The sequence below is a fragment of the Hyperolius riggenbachi genome, chromosome 12 (assembly GCF_040937935.1).
Source record: "Hyperolius riggenbachi isolate aHypRig1 chromosome 12, aHypRig1.pri, whole genome shotgun sequence".
NCBI classification, from domain to species: domain Eukaryota; kingdom Metazoa; phylum Chordata; class Amphibia; order Anura; family Hyperoliidae; genus Hyperolius; species Hyperolius riggenbachi.
In genome coordinates this window covers 165,423,540-165,445,264 of record NC_090657.1, presented here as the reverse complement: position 1 = coordinate 165,445,264, position 21,725 = coordinate 165,423,540, and the positions used below count along the sequence as shown (strand labels likewise).

The following is a 21,725-nucleotide window of genomic DNA, read 5'->3' as shown; positions in this document are numbered from 1 at the left end:
GGCGAACGCGAACTCTATGGCGGTTTGACCCGCCCCCTATACTACATCATTAGGGTCAACTTTGACCCTATACATCACAGTCAGCAGGCACAAGGTAGCCAATTAGGCTACACTTCCTCCTGGAGGCCCCCCCTTATAAAAAGCAGGCAGCGTCACCCATTTCACTCACTCGTGTGGCTGCAGAAATTAGAGGAGGGAGAGGTGCTGCAGAGACATTGGGGAAAGCTTAGTTAGGCTTGTTAGGTTGCTCTTTCTTGCTGCTCCTTATTGCTAAAAAGCACTTCTCATCCTTAACAGCTATTTTGAGAGCTAATGTTGTTCTTGTGATCTTTTTTTTTTTTTGTTTTGTTTTCTGTGTGTGTCCCACAGACACTTGTGTTGCATATACAGCCCTGTCAGTCAGTCTTAGCTGCTGTACCTTGACCCCTTGGTAATTTCTACTGTTTCCTACTGTGCCACTGCCAGGCCCAGCACATTCAGTGACTACCTGTGTGTGTGACAGGCAGCTGCACATTTGTAATACCCATCACTGCATATACTGTTCTGTGCACCCACCTACCTACGTGAGTGCACGCAGTGTCACTGCACCTGTTCACGGTACCTGTGTGTGTGTGTGGGACAGCTGCACATTTGAAATACCAGTCATTGCATAATTGTTCACAGTACCTGTGTTGACCGCACGCTGTGTAATATACCACACCGTGCATACCTGTTAACTGCACCTGTGTGACAGCTGCATATTGTATTGTAATACCAGTCACTGCATACCTTTCACTGCGCCTGCGTGACTGCACATTGTATTAGTCAAGTCAGTGCATACCTTTCACTTCATCCCTCCCCCCCCCCCCCCCCCCCCGATATGGACAAAAACAGGTAGAGGCAGGGGCAGACCCAGAGGCAGGCCACCCGGCAGGTCTACTCGAGATCGTGCTGATGTGATTTTGTGCGGCCCTGGACCAAAGTACAGTGCTCTGAAGAAGGCACGTCCCATCAACTCCCAACATTGTCAGGACGTGGTTGACTATTTAACACAGAACACCTCATCTTCCGCAGCCACCAGCGCAACTACAAGCACCACATCCGCCGCATTTGATACTTCGTAGGAGTTATTTGGTAGGGAATTAACTTATTCACAGGCATTATTGTTATAACAGGATGAAGGTGCTAAGCAAGTTAGACCAACTCATATGTCTGAGTTAGACGACACTATGGATGTAACGTGTGAGGAGGAGGAGGATGGTGAAGTACCTGCTGTTGGTGCAGTTTGTGAGGTGTCTGAGGCAAGCGAAGCTGGGGAGGATTATTATGAGGATACGGATGCCGCGTGGGTTCCTAAGAGACAAGATGACCAAAGAGACAGTTCAGAGGGGGAGTCAGAGAGGAGTAGGAGGAGACGAGTTGCTGAAAGAAGCAGGGGGAGCTTGTCGTCTGAAACAGCTGGTGGCAGTGTCCAGGCGCCATGTATCGCCACCTACCGTATGTACAGCCAGCCAACATGCCCTTCAACGTCAGCTGCTGATGCCACCATAGTGCCATCACCCCAGGAGGGCTCAGCAGTTTGGAAATTTTTTAGTGTGTCTGCCTTAGATCAATGCCATCTGTTCTCTTTGCCTCCAAAAATTGAGCTGTGGAAAGGCCAACAGCCACGTAGGGACAACTGCCACCCTCCTTCTCCTCTTCCTCCTTCAGGTGCATCATCTTCAGCCTCTTTCTCCCTTGCACCTTCACAATCACAGCCACCCTCCCCTACTCTGCCTCTCACCTTGAGCAGTTCCTGCTCCTCTGCCCACAGCAGCAGCCAGGTGTATGTGAAGGAAATCTGTGAGCGGAAGAAGCCAATTTCTGCCAGTCACCCCCTTGCCGGCATCTGACAGCTGGCTTGGTGGAATTGTTAGCTCGCCAGCTGTTACCATACCAGCTGGTGGACTCTGAGGCCTTCCGTAAATTTGTGGCCATTGGGACACTGCAGTGGAAGATACCAGGCCGCAATTATTTCTCAAAAAATGCGATACCCAAACTGTACCATGAAGTTGAGGCAAGTGGTGTCATCTCTGGCACACAGGGTTGGGTCAAGGGTCCATCTGACCACAGATGCTTGGTCTGCCAAGCACGGTCAGGGCAGGTACATTAGTTACACAGCCCATTGGGTCAACCTGGTGACCGCTGGCAAGCAGGGAGTACGTGACTGTGCAGCGGACCTAGTGACACCTCCACGGCTTGCATGCAAGCCTGCTGCCACCTCCTCTCTTCCTGCTACATCCTCTTCACGGTCGTCCTCCTCCTTGGCTGAGTGGCAGTTCAACTCTAGTGGTGCTGCGATCTCCTCTCCAGCTACACAGCCCCAGCTCCCCAGGGCCTATGCTGCATGCCAGGTATGACGTGCATGCCAGGTACGACGGTGTCACACCATCTTAGACATGTCTTGCCTTATAGCGGAGAGTCACACTGGGACTGCACTTAACAAACCGGTGGATCAGTGGCTGACCCCGCACCAACTGGAGATCCGCAACGTGGTGTGTGACAACGGCAGCAATCTCATTTCGGCTTTGAATTTGGGAAAGTTGACACATGTACCCTGCATGGCACATGTGCTGAATCTCATAATTCAGAGATTTGTGTCTATAAGACATTTTTGGGGGAGAAAAAGTGTGTCTTATAGTCCGAAAAATACGGTACTGTATTACAGAGAGGAATATGGAGGCTGCCATATTTATTCCCTTTTAAATAATACCAGTTACCTGGATATCCAGCAGATCTTCTGCTTCTAATACTTTATCATAGACTAAAACTAGCTCTTGGTAAGAGAACTTGTAGAAGGTACAGACAGGAACAAAGAACATCTATCAGGCCCTAGGCAATGCAACTGTGGGTGCATGTAATGCTGGGTACACACTGAGATTTTATGGTTGATTTACTGTCAGATCGATTATTTCCAACATGTCAGATTTTGCTTTCCGAATGATTTCTGAGCATTTTCAGACCAATTTCCTATTACAGTTGACGGAAATCGATCGGAAAATGCTCGGAAAATCGATCGGAAAGCAAATCGGACATGTTGGAAATGATCGATCTGACATTAAATCGACCATAAAATCTGTGTGTACCCAGCACAAGAGTGATGTGCCGCTACTCTGCACGGGAATGAGAGGATTCCTCCTCTATTACACATTCTTCATGCACAATCTGAACATGGATTGGGCCCTAGTCAACGTAACTGTGAGTACATATAAAAGTAATGTGCAGGTACTCTGCAGGAGAATGAGGCGATTCTTCCTCTATTATATGTTCTTCAGGTACAATCTGAACCAGGTTTATGGGTGATAGACAACACCTCTGTGTTCAACCTGCACAACATTCTCAATGGATTCCCTGCAGCTCTGTGGGGAGTGCATATGTAGATTATAGTACTACTGTGTAACAAAGTAAACCTGAGACAGATGAAATTTAAAGTTTTAAACATACCTGGGGCTTCCGCCTTCCTCTCTGTCCTCTTCCACCACCTGGATCTTCTGCTTATGGGTCCAGGTACTTGAGGCAGTCGGGCATAGTGCGCATGCACACACTCCGCTGCTGGGAGCGTACTACACCTGCGCAGCACTATTGCACAGGTGCAGAATGTTCCTGGCTGTGGGAGCGGCACACGGCCAGACTGCGCTGACTGGCTGAATTACCAGGACTCATAGCAGAAGATGCAGGTGGCGGAGGAGGACAGCGAGGGACTGATTAGCCTGAAGGGGGCTGGAGGAAGCCCCAGGTATGTATAAAACTTGTCTTTTCATCCATCTCAGGTACCCTTTAATTCGTAGTCATCAAACCAAATTTTAACATATCAAATTATTTGATTTCATGGGCAAAGGGAGTGCATACATTTGCATAAACCAGCATCAGCGCAGAATTATTTCCATCTCATTGACCATCTCTATTAGTGACAACTACACATCAGGCTTTATTCTTACAGCATAGATGTTGTTTACTATATATAAGAGATTCCTGTGTACACATCATATATACAGTCACAATCAGAGGTGTATATCTGACTTTAAAAATACGGGGACTGCTTTATAGAAGCAGCACAAGTAACTATTTTTTGATTGGTTTATTTCATTTTTGAGGACTAAGCAGAGCTATTAGTCCTCATAAATAATTTATAGAGTATTATCTGAGAAATAGAACATTTTATCATATTTTCCTTTTTTAACCTCCCTGGCATTACAATTCTCTCCAGATTTAGGGTCTAAAAGCCGTGCAATTTTTTCACAAACTTTTAGACTCCCAAAACAAGAAAAAAAAAACATACCACAGAGAGATCTGCAGCAGCTCCTGCATATAACTCGCTCAGGCATGGGATTACTGCTCTGAGCTGTGGATTTCCATTCCGAGCCTGACTCGAGATTACCGCTAAGGAGGTTAATTGCAGTTTAAATTCATTAGGAGTCAGTCGATGCATTTTTTTCCGACTCCAGATAGCCAAAAATTGATTTGACACCGACTCCACAGCCCTGAGTTAATGTGTAAGGTGAGTGAAGTAAGTAGTAAGGTGAGTAAAGCTTTGTGAATCAGCGTCATTGTTTGTTTGTTTTTTTACCTTTTTGTATCTTTTGGGTTTTCTTTATGCTGAGTAGGTGTCTCCTCCCACTAATGCCTCAATGCAATCCACTATCTTGCTAAAATACCAGGGTGGTACAGGCATGACTTGGACTCCTCAGAATTATGTGGCTAGAGAGGGTCAGCGACATGCAAATAATCCTGAATTAGGATTTGATTGGTCTATTTTCAAACTGTGTAAATTTGCATACAGAATTTGCCTAAGCCTTCATTAACACGGAATTATTTGCATCTGATTGACCATCCCTATATGTGGCCATGGACGTTCGGAGCACCCCTGTTACTCTTCAGCCCATTTCCCCTGGTCCCTATGCAGTAATGTCATCTCTACAGCAATGTCTGTATTCTCTGATTAAAGCCGTGCTGGGGGAGGAGCTTCCTAACCACTCCCTCTGAGCTGCTTGTAGGGCATCACTGGTGACTCTAATGGTGGCCATACATGGTACAATTTTTTTCATCCAATCTTACCAATTCTATGTAGTATGAGGGAACTGCCTAAATTATCCTTTCAGTATATTCACTTAATTTACCCTTATACTACATAGAAATGGTAAGATTGTATGAAAAAATTGTACCATGTATGGCCACCTTAACTAATCAAACAGAAAATAAGGCTACATTTTTCTATACAATCAATTAAAAAAACCTGGAAAATTGAATCTTTAGGTTGAATTGTGTGATGTCACCTAGAAACCTACTTTTTTGTTGTGCAGGCACCAAGTGATGGAAAAAAAGTAGTAAAGGCGGTAATGGTAACCTGCCTCACAAATAGCCTTTAATCTGCAATGTTATTAAACTGGAACTGGAACTAAGACTTGAACTTCATCCCAATCAGTAGCTGATACCCCTTTACCCATGAGAAATATTAACCTTTTCTCTAAGAGATCATCAGGGGATCTGTATGGCTAATATGGTGAAACCCCTCCCACAGTGTGATGTCGTGACCTAGGTCCTGACCTCACACTGCCCATTTTGTTGCATTGTGAGAAACCGCTGTTTCCAATTGCCTAGCAGCTAGTTTTTCTTTCTGTGCATAGATAGATAGATAGATAGATAGATAGATAGATAGATAGATAGATAGATAGATAGATAGATATCTCTATTATCTCATATTGCATGGTTAGGGGGTGTGGTTATAATGGCAGTTGGTATCTATTTTTTTTTTCTAGCTCTGTCAGTAGTATAGATGATGCGCAGACTGCTTGTGAATCAAACCGTATGAACAAATATATGGAATATCAATAATTTATTGATTTCTTTTCTATTTTTTAACTTCTCACTTTGCAATGTATTGATTTACCTTTTCCTCCACTTTTCGCTAAAGATCTACTTTTAAGTCTTTTACTGGCACATTGACGTGTTTCGTAGATCTGGCCCACTTCATCAGAAATCCTGCCTAAATAGCAAGAGTCTCACTCTATCAGCGCTCCTAAAAATAAATAAAATGAAATAAAGGTAAATGCCTTTCTGTAGGACCCTCCTGCACCTAGGCATTACAGAACCGATCAGCGAATACATTTGTAAAGTACAGATTTGAAGCTATTGCTTGGTTTACAAGTAAAAGTATAAATTGTATAAAAATAAAATTCACTTTCAGGCAAACCTTACACTATAGCCGCTGAAGTTGTGTGCTTGCATGCTTATGTCTGGTAATTGGCGTTTAGCTCATTGTTGTATTATTGCTTCTGCAGGCATACACAGGGAATGGTTCTGCGCAGCACAGTTGCACGCCGGGCTTTTCGGAAGAAGGCTACACGGCTCACGTATCACCAAACATCAAAGAGGGACAGCAACTACTAAAAGGTAAGTGTGATTTTTTTTTCCCATTACGCAACGTTTTTTTTTTCCCCCGCCTTCACCGTACACCGAAGCAGTTTACAAAATGAATTTGATTTGGGGATGATTCATACTGTGTGTCTTATTTTCTCTAGCAGAATGTGCTTCTTAGGGGAGCAGTTTGAGTATTGCTCTATACAAATCTTCCACAATGCTGCTCGTGTATCTGGCATCTTGTGTCTCCGTTAGTATTTAATAGCTTTCTGCCAGCATTTCCTATGCAGGAGGGGTGGTGAGAGCTGCAGCGAATGCTGCTTACTGATATCATTTAGTAGGGGAATTTTCCTTTCTCACTCATTTCGGCTGCTTGAGGTATGTGTTTGTCGTTTCTGACGTTGGTGGTCAGATCGTTTTAGCTGTTTATTGAACCTTTGCAAATCATCACTGTGTTGCCATAGCTGTAATGAGTGCATTTCTGACTTTTAACTGCGTGACTTGAGTGCTTCTGGGCCTTGGTTTATACAAGTGGTTTTGTGCTTTGGTTTATACAATGTGGCAATTTTTTTATAAAGTTCCTCTCAACCGCCACTAGAGGGAGATGTATTGAAATGAGCTACTGTCTTTCTAAAAAGTTCTCTATGGTGGTGGTTAAAGGACAACTGTAGGGAGAGATATATGGAGGCTGCCATATTTATTTGCTTTTAAACCATACCAGTTGCCTGGCAGCCCTGCTGGTCTATTGGGCTGCAGAAGTGTCTGAATCACACTAGAAACAAGCATCTGTCAATGTCAGAAACACCTGACCTGCTGCATGCTTGTTCAGGATCTATGGCTAAAAGTATCAGAGGCAGGGAAGCCAGGCAACTAGTATTCCTTAAAAGAAATTTAATATTTCTTAAAAGAAATTTAATATTTCTGCCTCCATATACCTTTCACTACAGTTGTCCTTTAAGAGCTTCTGCAGAGTGGTGGTATTATTATTATTATTATTATTATTATTAGTGTTATTATTATTAATTATATTGTAAAATTAAATCCCCCATTAGTTATTAACCCCTTCTTTGTCGCTCCCAATAGTTTTCAAAATTAAGCACTTGCAAAAAAAATAGTGATTGCTTTTAGAAAAAAAAAATACATAAATGGTTACCTTTCAGAGGCCGAGTGCCCAACCTGCGACCTAACATCGACTTATTTATCTCCGAGTGCCAATGGGGGGGGGGGGGGGGGGGGGGGTGCGCGCGCCGCGCCGCGCTGAAAAATGGGCGTGGCCATGATATTGTATGGGCGGAGCTAACTTAACCACTTTGCATCCAGACCTTGTTTTCAACTTATTGACCAGAGCAGTTTTGACAGTTTAGCTATGTCCCTATTTAATCAGAAATTACTTTATCCCTACTTATGACACAGAAATGAAATATATATTGCTTTTTTCAAGACAAACTAGGCTTTCATTGTATGCCATTTTTTTTTCCCTTAAACAATTTTGTTTTCTATGAATTTTAATTGGAAAACAAAGAAAAAAAATGAAAAAACATGTATTTCTCAGTTTTACCAATTCTAGTTTAAAAATAAAAAGTGCTACTGTAGATAAAAAACACAAATTTTGTTTGGCTATTCTTACTGCTTATCTCAAAACTTAGATTATGTTCCTGTCACAATTTATGGTGAAGATATTTGATTCTGAAATAATGCTACAGAGTGTGTTTTTCACTATGAAATGAGAAAATACAAGTATTTTTAATAGTAAAAATCAATCTCATTAGCTCAGGAAACTTATATTCCCATTCACCAATTAGTCCTGCATCAGATAGTACCAAAAATGTGCACAGGAGCAAGCCCAATCCTGCACAGCACTGCTTCTGCTACAAGACGTATATCTACTGACCTGTGGCTTAGATGAAGTCCCAGAGGACGTATATCTACTGACCTGTGGACGAAGTGGTTAATGATGTAACAGCGAGGCATAAGAAAGCAGTGTTTCCGCCACGATGTGGTGAAACGAGGATTCGCATCATGGGTGTGCAGAAACTGTATGATGCTATTTATACCCGCCGTAACCCCAAAGCAGCAAATATGACCGTTAAGGGCTCATTCACACTATGTGCTGCGCTGTCAGTTTTGACGCAACGCACATAATGTAAGATTCATATGGTAATATGAAAGCCAATAGACTTCCATGTTACCATTCACACTACAGGTGTGCGTTCCCATGCGTTACGTTGTAACATTTGAACGCACAATGCATACGTTTCCCCGATGGGTACAGCTGCCGACGTCCACGCTTCAGCGCACCACAACGTGCATTCCGTGCGATCACTGTGCGTTGGCAGCGCATGCATGAAATCGCATTTGTGCATACGTTCTGTAGTGTGAATGAGCCCTTAATAATAAATGCAGCAACAGTTACCCCAGACACCAGAAAATAAACGCAATGTGTGCAACATTTCAGCAGAAAATAATGCAATGTTGGTAACATTTCAGCAGAAAACAAATGCAGTGGGCCACAATGCACCAGAAAATAAATGCAGTGGGCCACATTGCACCAGAAAATAAATGCAGTGGGCCACATTGCACCAGAAAATAAATGCAGTGGGCCACATTGCACCAGAAAATAAATGCAGTGGGCCACATTGCACCAGAAAATAAATGCAGTGGGCCACATTGCACCAGAAAATAAATGCAGTGGGCCACATTTCACCCAAAAAACAAATGCAGTGGGCCACATTTAACCAGAAAACAAACGTAGTGGGCAGCATTTCACCAGAAAATAAACGCAGTGGGCCACATTTCACCAGAAAATAAACGCAGAGGGTAGCATTTCACCAGAAAACAAACGCAGTGGGCAGCATGTCACAGGACATAAACACAATGTGACAAAACATTTTACCAGAAAATAACACAGTGGGCCGCATTTCACCTGCAAAAAAAGTAATGTACTCACCTGACAGAAGTCTTCTCTCTCGGCTGGGCTCTGGCGTGCATCTCCCCCGGACGTTTCTCTTGCAGTCTCCCGCACTGCCGCTGACAGGCAGAGTGCAGGGCTACGGGAAGATGGCGCCCAAAGCCCTGTACTGGAGACACAAATAGTCTCCAGTACAGGACTTCGGCAGCCATCTTGCCGTAGCCCTGGTCTGCCTCCAGGGAGAATGCGGGGCTGCGGGCTATGAACTGGTGCGGCGGCGTCTAGCAGACGCTGCGGCCAGTTCATAAGCAGCGGTGGCGTGCCAGCAGATTGTTTAGGCGTTTAGGCATGATAAGCTTAGGCGTGATAAGTTTAGGCGTGATAAGTTTAGGCGTGATGAGTTTAAGCACCAACTGGGTTAGCACCGCAGTGCACAGCTGATCAAAAGTTTTGCGCTAGCAAAGTCTGGTGCACTTCGCATAGAGTTTAATGGCGCTGCTTTGCGTGCGGGACTTTGCGCGCAATCTAAATTTATCTAAACTTATCACGCCTAAACTTATCACGCCTTAACTTTTCACGCCTAAACTGGCTTTCACCAGCGGGGTATAATGGTTATCACGTCTAAAGTCTCTTACTGGGTTAGCACTGCTTTTGTAAATCAAGCCCTATAATTTTTGAGGGCAGGGAGAGGTAAAATACATGAACTATTGACCTTTTTATAACTCTGGGACACTTAATAGGCTGCCACTGATTAGAGACCGTTAAGAATTTAGAAAGTAGGTTGAATGTTTTAAATATATATAAAAAAAACCTGGAATACTTAGAAAAAGGTCATTTTTAGGAGTAGGAGGATAAATATAATGGATTATCTCATTGGTTTATTTTCACCTCAGGTTCACTTTAACCTCCTTGGCGGTAATCCCGAGCTGAGCTCGGGGTATGCCGCCGGAGGTCGCCGCTCAGGCCCTGCTGGGCCGATTTTCATTCGGAAAAAAGCAGCACACGCAGCCGGCACTTTGCCAGCCGCGTGTGCTGCCCGATCGCCGCCGCTCCGCCGCGATCCGCCGCGTGCAGCGGCGAAAGAGGGTCCCCCCAGCCGCCCGAGCCCAGCGCAGCCGGAACAAACAGTTCCGGCCGGCGCTAGGGGCTGGATCGGGCGGCTCTGACGTCAGGACGTCGACTGACGTCCATGACGTCACTCCGCTCGTCGCCATGGCGACGAGGAAAGCGAAACAAGATAGGCCGCTCATTGCGGCCTATCTTGTTACTTTCGATTGCCGGAGGTGATCGAAAGTACGCTTCCGGAGCGCCCTCGAGTGGGCTTTCATGCAGCCAACTTTCAGTTGGCTGCATGAAATATTTTTTTTTTTTATTTAAAAAAAACCCTCCCGCAGCCTCCCTGGCAAAATAAATAAACCGCCAGGGAGGTTAATATTTAATTGTTAGCATTGCCTAAAAATTGCATTCTCTTTAGTTTTTACAGCCTAAAATGAGTAAGTGATTCATTCCTTGTGCATATGCCCAGTTCACAATTTACATAATGCTGTAAAGTCAGGCGTGCTGGGCGAGAATGAGAATTAATGGGTCATTTTTATTTTTTATTTTTACAAAGTCTGCCTACTGAGAGAAGGGGGAACATATGTTTTAGCAAATGGACCAAATCTCTGAGGACAGGAATGCTGAGTTTGGTCTTTTCCTTTTTTTATTTTTCTCTTTATTTTATTTTTATTTTTTTTACAAAACAACAAAGAACAGATTTTATTTTTTTTAATAACTTTGTAACGGGGGAGTGTTGAAGGCACCCAGCTTTTTATTTTTAAAGTGTTAATCCACTCATGCTTAAAGTGGGATTACTGTATACTCAAAATACAATTTTTGCTCTAATGCATTAAATGTTGTAAAAAAATGAATATTAAACCCTATAATACTGCTCTGTCATTTCAATACGTATTAAAACCTCACTGAAGCTAACTGATATCATGCCTACTGCAGGACGCATTATCAGATTGACTGTTAAGTAATTTGTGAGCAAATAAAGGAGAGCGTTATTTGCTTTCCTCCTGGATACAGCAGAAACTTTTTTTTTTCCCTACCTTGTTTGTACAGTATATTATACTTCCAAAACAAGATAATGCTTTTCCACAATTATTAATTAGCAGCTAAATGAGTTACAAAGCTTGAGTTTTAACCTTTCCAGCACCTTGAAATACAGTAAGATGGTTTTAGCTGGTAATTTTATGCTGTGGTTAAAGGACATCCAAGGTGAAAATAAACTGATGAGAAAAACACTTGTATCTATCCTCCTCCTAAAATAACTTTTTTTTTTTTTTTAGCTATCCCACATTTATATTTAAATCTAGTTTTTAAGTTTTTACAGTTTCATGGTCTCTGTTTAATGACACCTTCATTGAAGTATGTCAGAGCTCAATCTATGAATTATTGACCCATTTTATCTCTTTCCTACTCCAGGAAGCTATTTACTGACACGAAAGACTATAACCTAACCCTCACTGATAAGTAATTACAGCCATAAATACTGACTCATTCCAAACCTGATAGAAACTGCCACTTGCATACCTGAAGTTTAACTTTTTCAGGTAGAGAAAGAAAAAAAGGAACACCTAGTTATTTGTGTGCTTGGCTCTGTACATACACATGTCTATCTCCACATCCTCCTCCCTCTAGTTATATAAAATGGATTACAATACCCCCAAATAGAATTGTTCTGAAGAAAACTGTAGAAGCCACTGGTCTTTTATTATTATTCAAGCTGGAATTATTTACATCTTGTTGACCAAATCCTACCGACTTTTCTTGCAATTGAAACTCTCATCTTAAGTTCAGAAAATATGTGCTGTATATCTGAATTGAACTTTTATCATGTAGAACTCTAGTATCCATCTGTATTTTAAGGTATCAACAATACTAATATTGTAGGAGTGATTTGTGAGCTTGCCAAGTCTAGCTGTGACAGAATTTCCAGAATGCCAGGATTTGTGGGACAGTTGCTGGTGTGCAGTGGTTAGAATGCACTACCTACCCAAGAAGCACAACTGGTGAACTGGTAAAAGTGTCCCATTGTAGCCGTTTTATGGGACTGGAATAGCCAACTCTGCTGCCTTATCGGGGACTGGGGGTAACTGAATTTTACCTCCTCCATCAATATGCTGCACCTAACCTCCTCCACTAATAGCAGGCCAGTATCATACCAGCTTTCCAACCCCGATCTCCCAACACACTTACCCTGTCTACCAGCATGGTTAGAACTCACAAAGGGTCTTATAGTTGCTGTGTTCAAGGACAACTAAAGCAAGAGAGATATGGAGGCTGCAAAATGTATTTGCTTTTAAGCAATACTCGTTGCCTGGCTACTCTGCTGATCTTCTGCCTCTAATACGTTCAGCCATAGCCCCTGAACAAGCATGCAGCAGATGAGGCGTTTCTGACACTATTGTCATATTTGACAAGATTTCCTGCATGCGTGTTTCCGGTGTAATTCGGACATTCCTGCTGCCAAACTGATCAGCAGGGTTGCCAGGCAACTGGTATTGTTTAAAAGGAAAGAAATATGGCAGCCTCCAGATCCCGTTCACTTCAGTTGACCTTTAAAGGCAAACCGTAAAACCCTTAGTACCGGGCTTGAGAGAGAGAGAGAGAGAGCTGACGGAGCATTGCTGCTTGCTGTGTATGGGGGCTGTACCTATGAGGCCCCCTGTTCACTGCTGGGAGGGATTACAGTCGGCAAATGAGGGTCAGACTAGACTAATTATGCAGTACGGTATTAGGCAGGTGTGTGTTTTGATTGGTGTATGATCTCCGCTTACACAGGCAGGTACTCTGTACTGCAGTATTTTCAGTATTTAGTGGGTAGATAAGCAGAATTTCACCATTGGTAGTGACTGCCGGCTAGCACTTGCTTTTCAGCCGCTGTGATTTTCTTGCAAATGTCCCCCTAATGATTGTAGTCTTTTTATGATGCGGATTGATGGAGCTGAGCTTGTTGGAAACGTTGACCTCTGCTGGACTGGCAGCTCAAAGAATAAAACCAAACAAGTTGTTGCCACAAATCTGAAGTATAATGGCATTAGGATGAAATATGTGGTAGCTGGACGCGCTGTAAGGCTTCCTGCTGATTAAAACAGTGTTTCACCGCAGTGCCGGAGTTCCGTGTTCCTGGCTTATCGCTCCATATGTTCAGGCAGCTTTCTTGTTGTTGTTTTTTTTTTTAATCAATGCTTAAAGTAAACTCTCCACCCCATTGTGGTCAAGAATTCTGCTTCAAGGTTCATGAATTGAAGTTTAATACAATGTGTATTCATTTAGGAAAAGTCAAAATAGTCAGTCATTGCTCAAATCCCAAGCTGCATACAATTTGCAGGGAGTTCAAAATTATTGACTGGGGGGGAGGTGCAGATAATGAAAACCGCAAATGAATGTGTTCCTAACGCTTGCCTTTGAAGAGGATTTGTAACCCAGGATTAACCTTCATCCCAGTCAGTATCTGAATCTGATACCACCTTTCCCATGAGAAATCTTTACCTTTTCTTGAATAGATCATCTGTGTGGCTGATATTGTGGTGAAACCCCTCCCACAGTGTGATATAAGGGCCATGGCCAATATTCCTGTCTGCGAACCTCATTGCATTGTGGGAAATAACGTCCGTCTCCAACTACCATGCAAGCAAAATCTCCCCTGTGCATAGAACTCACAGAAACGATAAATTATACAGTTCAGAATGTAAATTGGGTAGAGAAAAGATTTTACAATTGGTAAACACTGACTAAATCTATAAATTAACAGTTCCTCTATAAACACAACCAATTTTACTGTAGCTAATTATTTTCTGTGACCAATTGCATGTAATAAAGTAGTACATGTTCAAAATGCACCAAAATCGCATGTCCTGAAACATAGAGGGTTCCTGAAATTACAGTAGGCCCATAGGAAAACAATGGGCAATTTCACATTGCGGCAAAACAGTGTGACCCCTACCATAAGGATTTTCAAGGACATGCAAATGATTTTAGGTTGCTGCAGGTTTATGTAAATTTATGTAGCTGGGGAAAAATAGACCAATTGAATTTTATCTTTGCGGAATTCAATAGAATATTTTTTTCCAGGCTGCATACATTTGCATACAAAACATTTGCATAATCCTGAATCCACACAAGAATTAATTGTGCTAGTCTTCTTTATGTGACTCATTAGGAAACCTCTCCAATCACTGCACCTTCTGCAGCACCAAGTCTTGTGGTTGGCTGAATAGTGTGGGCTTAGTTTACTACAACCTATTGGAAACCTAGCAGTTTGAGAGTGTGCTGTTCACCCAATCAGGTTAGCAGAATTTCCCTATGAGATTTTCTTCTGGGTCCCCTAAACTAGACTAGCACCGAATTATTTGCATATCGTTGACCTTCTCTAATGCTACCAGACTTCTGGATTAGCCAAAAATTCTTCTCACAATAGCCTCAATTCATAAAAGTGTGTACGGTAGTTCAGAGAAGGGCGGGAAATTACTGCTAGCGGTAAATGAGGGTTTCTGCAGTGAATTCATTAAAAAAAAAATCCAGAGTGCGAGGTGATTGCGATAGCAGTCGGTAAGTGTGCGGTGTGGTGCGGAAAGCTCTCTGTATAATTTGCTGAGTGCGGTAGTTTGCTGCTGACTTCCTAATGAGAAGGTGCATGCTGGGTAGAAGTGGGCAGTTTTAGACACACGTGACTTATTTTTTAATATATATATATATTTAGAATATATACAGTACAGACCAAAAGTTTTGACACACCTTCTCATTCAAAGAGTTTTCTTTATTTTCATGACTATGAACATTGCAGATTCACACTGAAGGCATCCAAACTATGAATTAACACATGTGGAAGTATAGTACATAACCAAAAAGTGTGAAATAACTGAAAATATGTCACATTCTAGGTTCTTCAAAGTAGCCACCTTTTGCTTTGATTACTGCTTTGCACACTCGTGGCATTCTCTTGATGAGCTTCAAAAGGTAGTCACTTGAAATGGTTTTTCACTTCACAGGTGTGCCCTGTCAGGTTTAATAAGTGGGATGTCTTGCCTTGTAAATAGGGTTGGGACCATCAGTTGCATTGTGGAGAAGTCAGGTGGATACACAGCTGATAGTCCTACTGAATAGACTGTTAGAATTTGTATTATGGATAGAAAAAATCAGCCAAGTAAAGAAAAACGAGTGGCCATCATTATTTTAAGGTCAGTCAGTCTGAAAAATTGGGGAAACTTTGAAAGTGTCCCCAAGTGCAGTCTCAAACATCAAAAGCTACAAAGAAACTGGCTCACATGCGGACCGCCCCAGGAAAGGAAGACCAAGAGTCACCTCTGCTGCAGAGGATAAGTTCATCTGAGTCACCAGCCTCAGAAATCGCAGGTTAACAGCAGCTCAGATTAGAGACCAGGTCAATGCCAAACAGAGTTCTAGCAGCAGACCTCTCTAGAACAACTGTTAAGAGGAGACTGTGTGAATCAGGCCTTCATGGTAGAATATCTGCTAGGAAACCACTGCTAAGGACAGGCAACAAGCAGAGGAGACTTGTTTAGGCTAAAGAACCAGGGCTGTGGAGTCAGATTCTCGGAGTCAGGGCAATTTTGGGCACCCAGAGTTGGAGTCGGAGTAGTTGATTTCATAGACTGAGGAGTCGGAGTCAGCAGTCTGAGTCGGTGATTTTTGTACAAATTCCACAGCCCTGTTAAATATTAGACTAAGGAGTCTGAGTCGAGGAGTCGGAGTCGGGGCCATTTTGGGAACCCGGAGTCGTGGTTTCATAAACGAAGGAGTTGGAGTCGGAAGATTTTTGTACCGACTCCACAGCCCTGTAAAGAACACAAGGAATGGACATTAGACCAGGGGAAATCTGTGCTTTGGTCTGATGAGTCCAAATTTGAGATTTTTGGTTCCAAACACCATGTCTTTGTGCGATGCAGAAAAGGTGACCGGATGGACTCTACATGCCTGGTTCCAGCCGTGAAGCATGGAGGAGGCGGTGCGATGGTGTGGGGGTACTTTGCTGGTGACACGGTTGGGGATTTATTCAAAATTGAAGGCATACTGAACCAGCATGGCTACCACAGCATCTTGCAGCGGCATGCTATTCCATCCGGTTTGCGTTTAGTTGGACCATAATTTATTTTTCAACAGGACAATGACCCCAAACACACCTCCAGGCTGTGTAAGGGCTATTTGACCAGGAAGGAGAGTGACTGGGTGCTGCGCCAGATGACCTGGCCTCCACAGTCACCTGACCTGAACCCAATCGAGATGTTTTGGGGTGAGCTGGACCACAGAGTGGCAAAAGGGCCAACAAGTGCTAAGCATCTCTGGGAACTCCTTCAAGACTGTTGGAAGACCATTTCAGGTGACTACCTCTTGAAGCTCATCAAGAGAATGAGAAGGTGTGTCCAAAATTTTGGTCTATATATATTATTCTTATAAATTACCTAACTCTGTATGATGTCTAAAAACCTGGGTGATATTACAACCACCTTTCCTCCTCTGTATCCTTAAAAATTCCATAACATGAAGTTGAAAGGGCTTCATTTGTCACCTAAAATACTACTGTGTAGAGAAAACTCGCCAGGTCTTTGTTGGCGATAACAACACGTTATTTATCGCTTCCTTACTCCCCCCCTTTTTTTAATCATAAATTCACTTCATTCAGTTTACCGGCACAAACCACGTTTTCACTACTGCACTATTACTGCATGCAGTAAAACATGCATAACATTTTATGAATCCACTATCCATAACATACCATGCGGTAATTCAACACTTTGGCGATAACGCATGCGCTAATCGTTTATGAATCGAGGCCAAAGCGACTCTAGGATAACAGCCACACATAATAGAATCTGATCACTCTCTGAAGAACTCTATATATTCCTCAAGTGAGTGTTCTCATTCATGACATGAGCTCCCCCGGACAGAGCCATTCGCTGTCGCCGCGTGGAAAGCACAACGCAGCCTCTTAGTGATTCTTCACTCCTCTGACATTTTCCCACAGGATGTGTGAATGAACCTGCATTGTACAGAACAGCTGGAGGGGTTAATTCCACCCTGAACTAGTCCTTCACTGTACCTGCCACATTCATTGCTGTGTTATTTGCCTTGCGCTGTCTCCTGCGTTAGGCTATGGCCGATCCCTCCCCAGCAAAGCGTCGCAGATAAATCCACGTCTCCTGGAGAAGGAGAGCATTTCATGCTATGGTGGCGGTAGTATTTCACAGAGAGTTATGTGTATCTGGCTGTGTCATATTGCCCTCTTTATTATAGCAAACGTGGTATAATGTATGACACACTCAGTGGTTTGATTCCCGTGCCTAGATGAGGCTCCTTATCCCATGACACAGGCCAGTGGAGACTCTCTCTCTCTTCCCTCATGTTTGGGGAAAATGTGTATAAATGACTTGTACTGGGGTTAATGAGGACTGACTCTTCCCTCGGATACAGCGCAGGAGTCGTGTTATCGAGGGAATCTAACACACAGCCTGGTATAATGCATAGAAGAAGAATGTGGAAATCCCACTAAAGAAATGTTTCATGGTTTCAGCCAGTAGGTAGGATGGACACACCTCTCTAACTGCTATTGTTTGTGATAATCTTGTGTGACTCGCTAGTGTGTGTACAGGTGTCCCCCAATGTTATCTCCTAAGGAGGGTCAGTAGCAACAGACTTCTGTTCTTGTTGGAATGTCTGAGGCTGTGTTCCCACTTGACAGTAAAATTTTACTTTTTTTTTTTTTTTTTTTTTACATAGCAAGACTGACATGGCTCCTGTTTTTTTATATAGGAGCATTCATATGTCAGTCTGCAATAGATCCATTGGATCTGTTGCGGTGAGCAGACCCCACTTGTGTGCAGTCCGGTCATTGACAGTCATCCTCTCAGTAGATTGAGGCAGTCTGTGTTGCACATTAAAATGCGTAGTGTTGTCCTATACGGAACACATTAAAAAGACAGGCTCTGGCTGGGGTCACACTTACAAGATTCACATGTTTTTCCCACAATGTGAGAATGCACGGGAAAGGAATACTGGCTGTGTTGCTTTTTTCACACAGCGCATGTGATTCCCTATTGCTGACAGTCAGCTGCTGTCAGCCAAGTGTGCCAAGACGTCAATGAGTCATCCACAGAAAAAAATGTAGCCACTTTGCACTGACTCAAGTGGGACTCCGCCTCAGTCCGTTCTTTAATGTGCTTGCAGATCGCCTGATTGGAGGCGGAGTTGGTCATTATTGGCCGCCTCAGCCCACTTAAAGGGAACCTGAAGATACCTAAAAAGAAAAAAAAAAGTTCCACTTACCTTGGGCTTCTGCCAACCCCCTGCAGCTGCCCTGTGCCTGCACTGTCCTGGAACGATCTTCCAGTCCCCCACCTAGGCTCACTTTTTTTTTTTTTTTTGTCGACTTACAAGACATCCACTGCGCCTGTGAGGCCCTGGCCGCGTGTGTCCTCATTTGCGCTCCTGTCACCGAGAGCATCCTGCACAGGCGCTGTACAGGAAAATCTCAGCATGGGCACAAGGCTGCAGGGGGCTGGCAGCAGCCCCAGGCAATCTACACTTTTTTTTTTTTTTTTTAGGTATCTTCAGGTACCCTTTAAGCCAAGTGTGTGTATGAGCCTTTAAATGGACTCAGAGACGACTCGGAGATGACAAAAAATAATAGATTTATCTATCTACCACCGGTACGGGGTCTCGTAACTTCCGCCTGATGCGGCCAGTTGTACGCATGTGCAGGGACTCCTCCGTCTCGCCGCGCCTGCTTTAATATGCGCCTGCGCAGTACAGACCTGATGTCGGCCAGACCACGTGACCCGTGCGGTGGAACGCACAAGAAGCCGACCAGGAAGCTGACCTGGAGAGGTTGGCTTCTGCAGCGGAGGACACCGCGAGCCACCGGAGCTGCAGTGAGGGCACAGGATGGCTGCCAGGCGCTGGAGGAAGCCACAGGTAATTGGATTTTGTGTTTTTTATTCTGCCTGGATGTATCCCTTAAACAGTCAAACAGTGAGAGACAGCTTGAGATAAGGATTCACTGCAGGAAAGTTCAAATGGTCATTAGTTCTGCTTTGTTTTATAGTTTAAAATCTAGAGTGTGTTTTCTAAACAGTAAATGTGACAGAATCATGCAATGTTACAAATAACGCTATGTAACTGAAAATAAAAATTACTTGTTTCCTTGCTAATAATTATCTGTACTCCACATACAATTCATTATATCAGAAGTTTTGTTTGTCACTTTAAGCCCCAGTTGAAGCATTTATTTTATTAAATTGTAAATTATTTATGCATAAAGAGTTTTGTAAAAAGCCACATTTTTTAAGCCATCTGCTCCACCAGTTTATAAACCCTTATCAACTGCTAAACTGACTGCCCCTCCCAGTTTGCATGAAACGCCTTCCCCTTTAGACATGTGTTCGGGGGAAGGGGGGGGGGAGTAATTGAGTCATCTTAAGTTACACCCTCCTGACTGACAGCCTATCCCAGCTTCAGCCTGACAGGTAGGGAGTATGCAGGTACTGAGATATTAGATATTTATATATTTTTTAAAATGCTTTTTATGCCCAAGTTATGTAAAGCACTGTTCTATAAATGGCACATAAAATCCCTGTTTCCAAATGTTTGGCTTTATTTCTGCTTAAATGAAAAGTAGTTTGAGCGCAGCAGAGTTTGCCGATCCCGGACATACCCCACCTCCCCCCTCCCGTGTCGTCACCAGAACCACGTATCCCGATGACCCCTTTCATGATGTTGACAATTCAACTTTGTCTCCCAATTCCTTGGACTCCCTCCCAACCCCCTCCCCCCCAATTTCTTGGCTGTCCTCCACGCGGTCCCCTCCTGACAAGCACTGCTCTCTCAGCAGAAACCTCTCACACACACCAGAAAATCTCAGTTCAGACACAAGACACAGGCAGAGACATGAAACAGAATTGATGAATTGTGTATAGTGTGTGTAAGCAAAACCTGGAGGCTTGGCAGCAGGTCTGTCGGTGCGCTCTTACCGCGCACGTCCTGTGGGGAGTGGACCTCGGCCTCGTATTGTGCGAATCGTCTAATCGCACATCCATATTTAATTTAGCACTATCAAAGAACCTGGATGTTTCACATCGTCCTGACTTTTATTGCTGTCGAGTCGCAGGCTGCTGACGAGCGGTAGAGGGAGTCTCTGTTGGTTTGCAGTCAGTTTTGCTTAACGCTCACGGAATTTTTGTTTTCCTTTTAGATATTTGTGTTAACTTAGTTTTACCAATGTTTGAACTATAGTTTTACTTTTTTACATTTTAAAAAAAATAGTTGTAACTTTTGTAGTGAACCACACAAGTTGTTACATGATTTAACGCTGTGTACAGATCAACTACACCTAAAACTGAAGAAGACAAAGTCTGAAAACAAGCATGTTGATAAACATTAAGAATTATGTTTGCAAATTTACTTTCTAAATTAGAACCTCCCCCGATTATGCTTGCTTCCAGCTCCAACTTCCTGTAGCCTGTCCTCTACCTCCTGTGGGAACACAGCGTTTTCTTGTGTAGAAACATGGCTGTAGTACAGGAATTCTGACGAATCTGTCATCTACAGTTCTTACTTCAAGATGTCACACGAACCCCTTATGATTGATCCGACAACGAGCTGAACCCAGTGAAGGCTGTAGGGCGCGTATTTACTTTCTCAGTTTCTCAGATTATTATAACTGCTTCATATTTCTCCTGCACTGCTCTTGGAAAATGTTTACATTTGGCGTCTTTGGTTTATTTTTTTTCCTGCCCTTGTTTTTGAGATTCTTCTGAAAGCATACATGCAAAAATGGCGCCGGGAATATTGGGTGCTGGGTGGAGCCGAAAAACGACTTACCCAGCTCTTGCAAAAGTCCCGGGGGCGTTAATTACTACTACCCCTCCAGGCTGCCGTGGACTGAGGGGAAATAAGTAATTTGCCTGCCAGCTATAGCTGGTGGCCGAATTACGCTGTTTTAAGTGTAATTTGGGCTCTCTTTTGACCGTGCCAAAATTACTGAGTGCCTCTATACCTGTAAATAACATTGCGGCATAAGGTGGGGTATGGTACACCCAGATTGCCTGCGCCGTTTTGGGCTTTCTCACTTCTTGACAGTCCCTGTTGATCTTCCTGTTAAAAAGTAACCTTGAGTGTAGGACAGTTGAGATCTCTCCAATGCCTGGCTATCTGTCGGAATGAGAGTCTGAAATTAATGCTAATTTTTTTTTGGGTGTGTAATACCATCTCATGGTATTACCATCTCTATGATTTACACGTTTTGTAAGGTTGGAAGAAAAAGTTATAACTTTAACCTATTGTGAGTCCTTGCACGATCACTTAGATAGTAAATTCTATCTTTCTATACGAAAGTATGTATGCTTCACTAAATGGTTCAGTACCTAGATTTGAGTCAAAA

At 43.3% G+C, this 21,725-nt stretch overlaps 1 protein-coding gene across 4 annotated transcripts in view; it reads left to right on the top strand.

Annotated features, from left to right (window-relative positions):
- CDH4 (cadherin 4) overlaps positions 1–21,725 on the top strand; it is a 1,011,299-nt gene that overhangs the window by 33,239 nt on the left and 956,335 nt on the right. For all 4 annotated transcript variants that reach the window (XM_068263314.1, XM_068263308.1, XM_068263309.1 and 1 more), the window contains exon 2: positions 6,297–6,408. Coding sequence is in view for 2 of the 4 variants with exons in the window: in XM_068263308.1 (XP_068119409.1) it covers positions 6,297–6,408 (112 nt within the window). In the remaining 2 variants the exon portion in view is untranslated. The remainder of the gene's footprint in view (positions 1–6,296; positions 6,409–21,725) is intronic.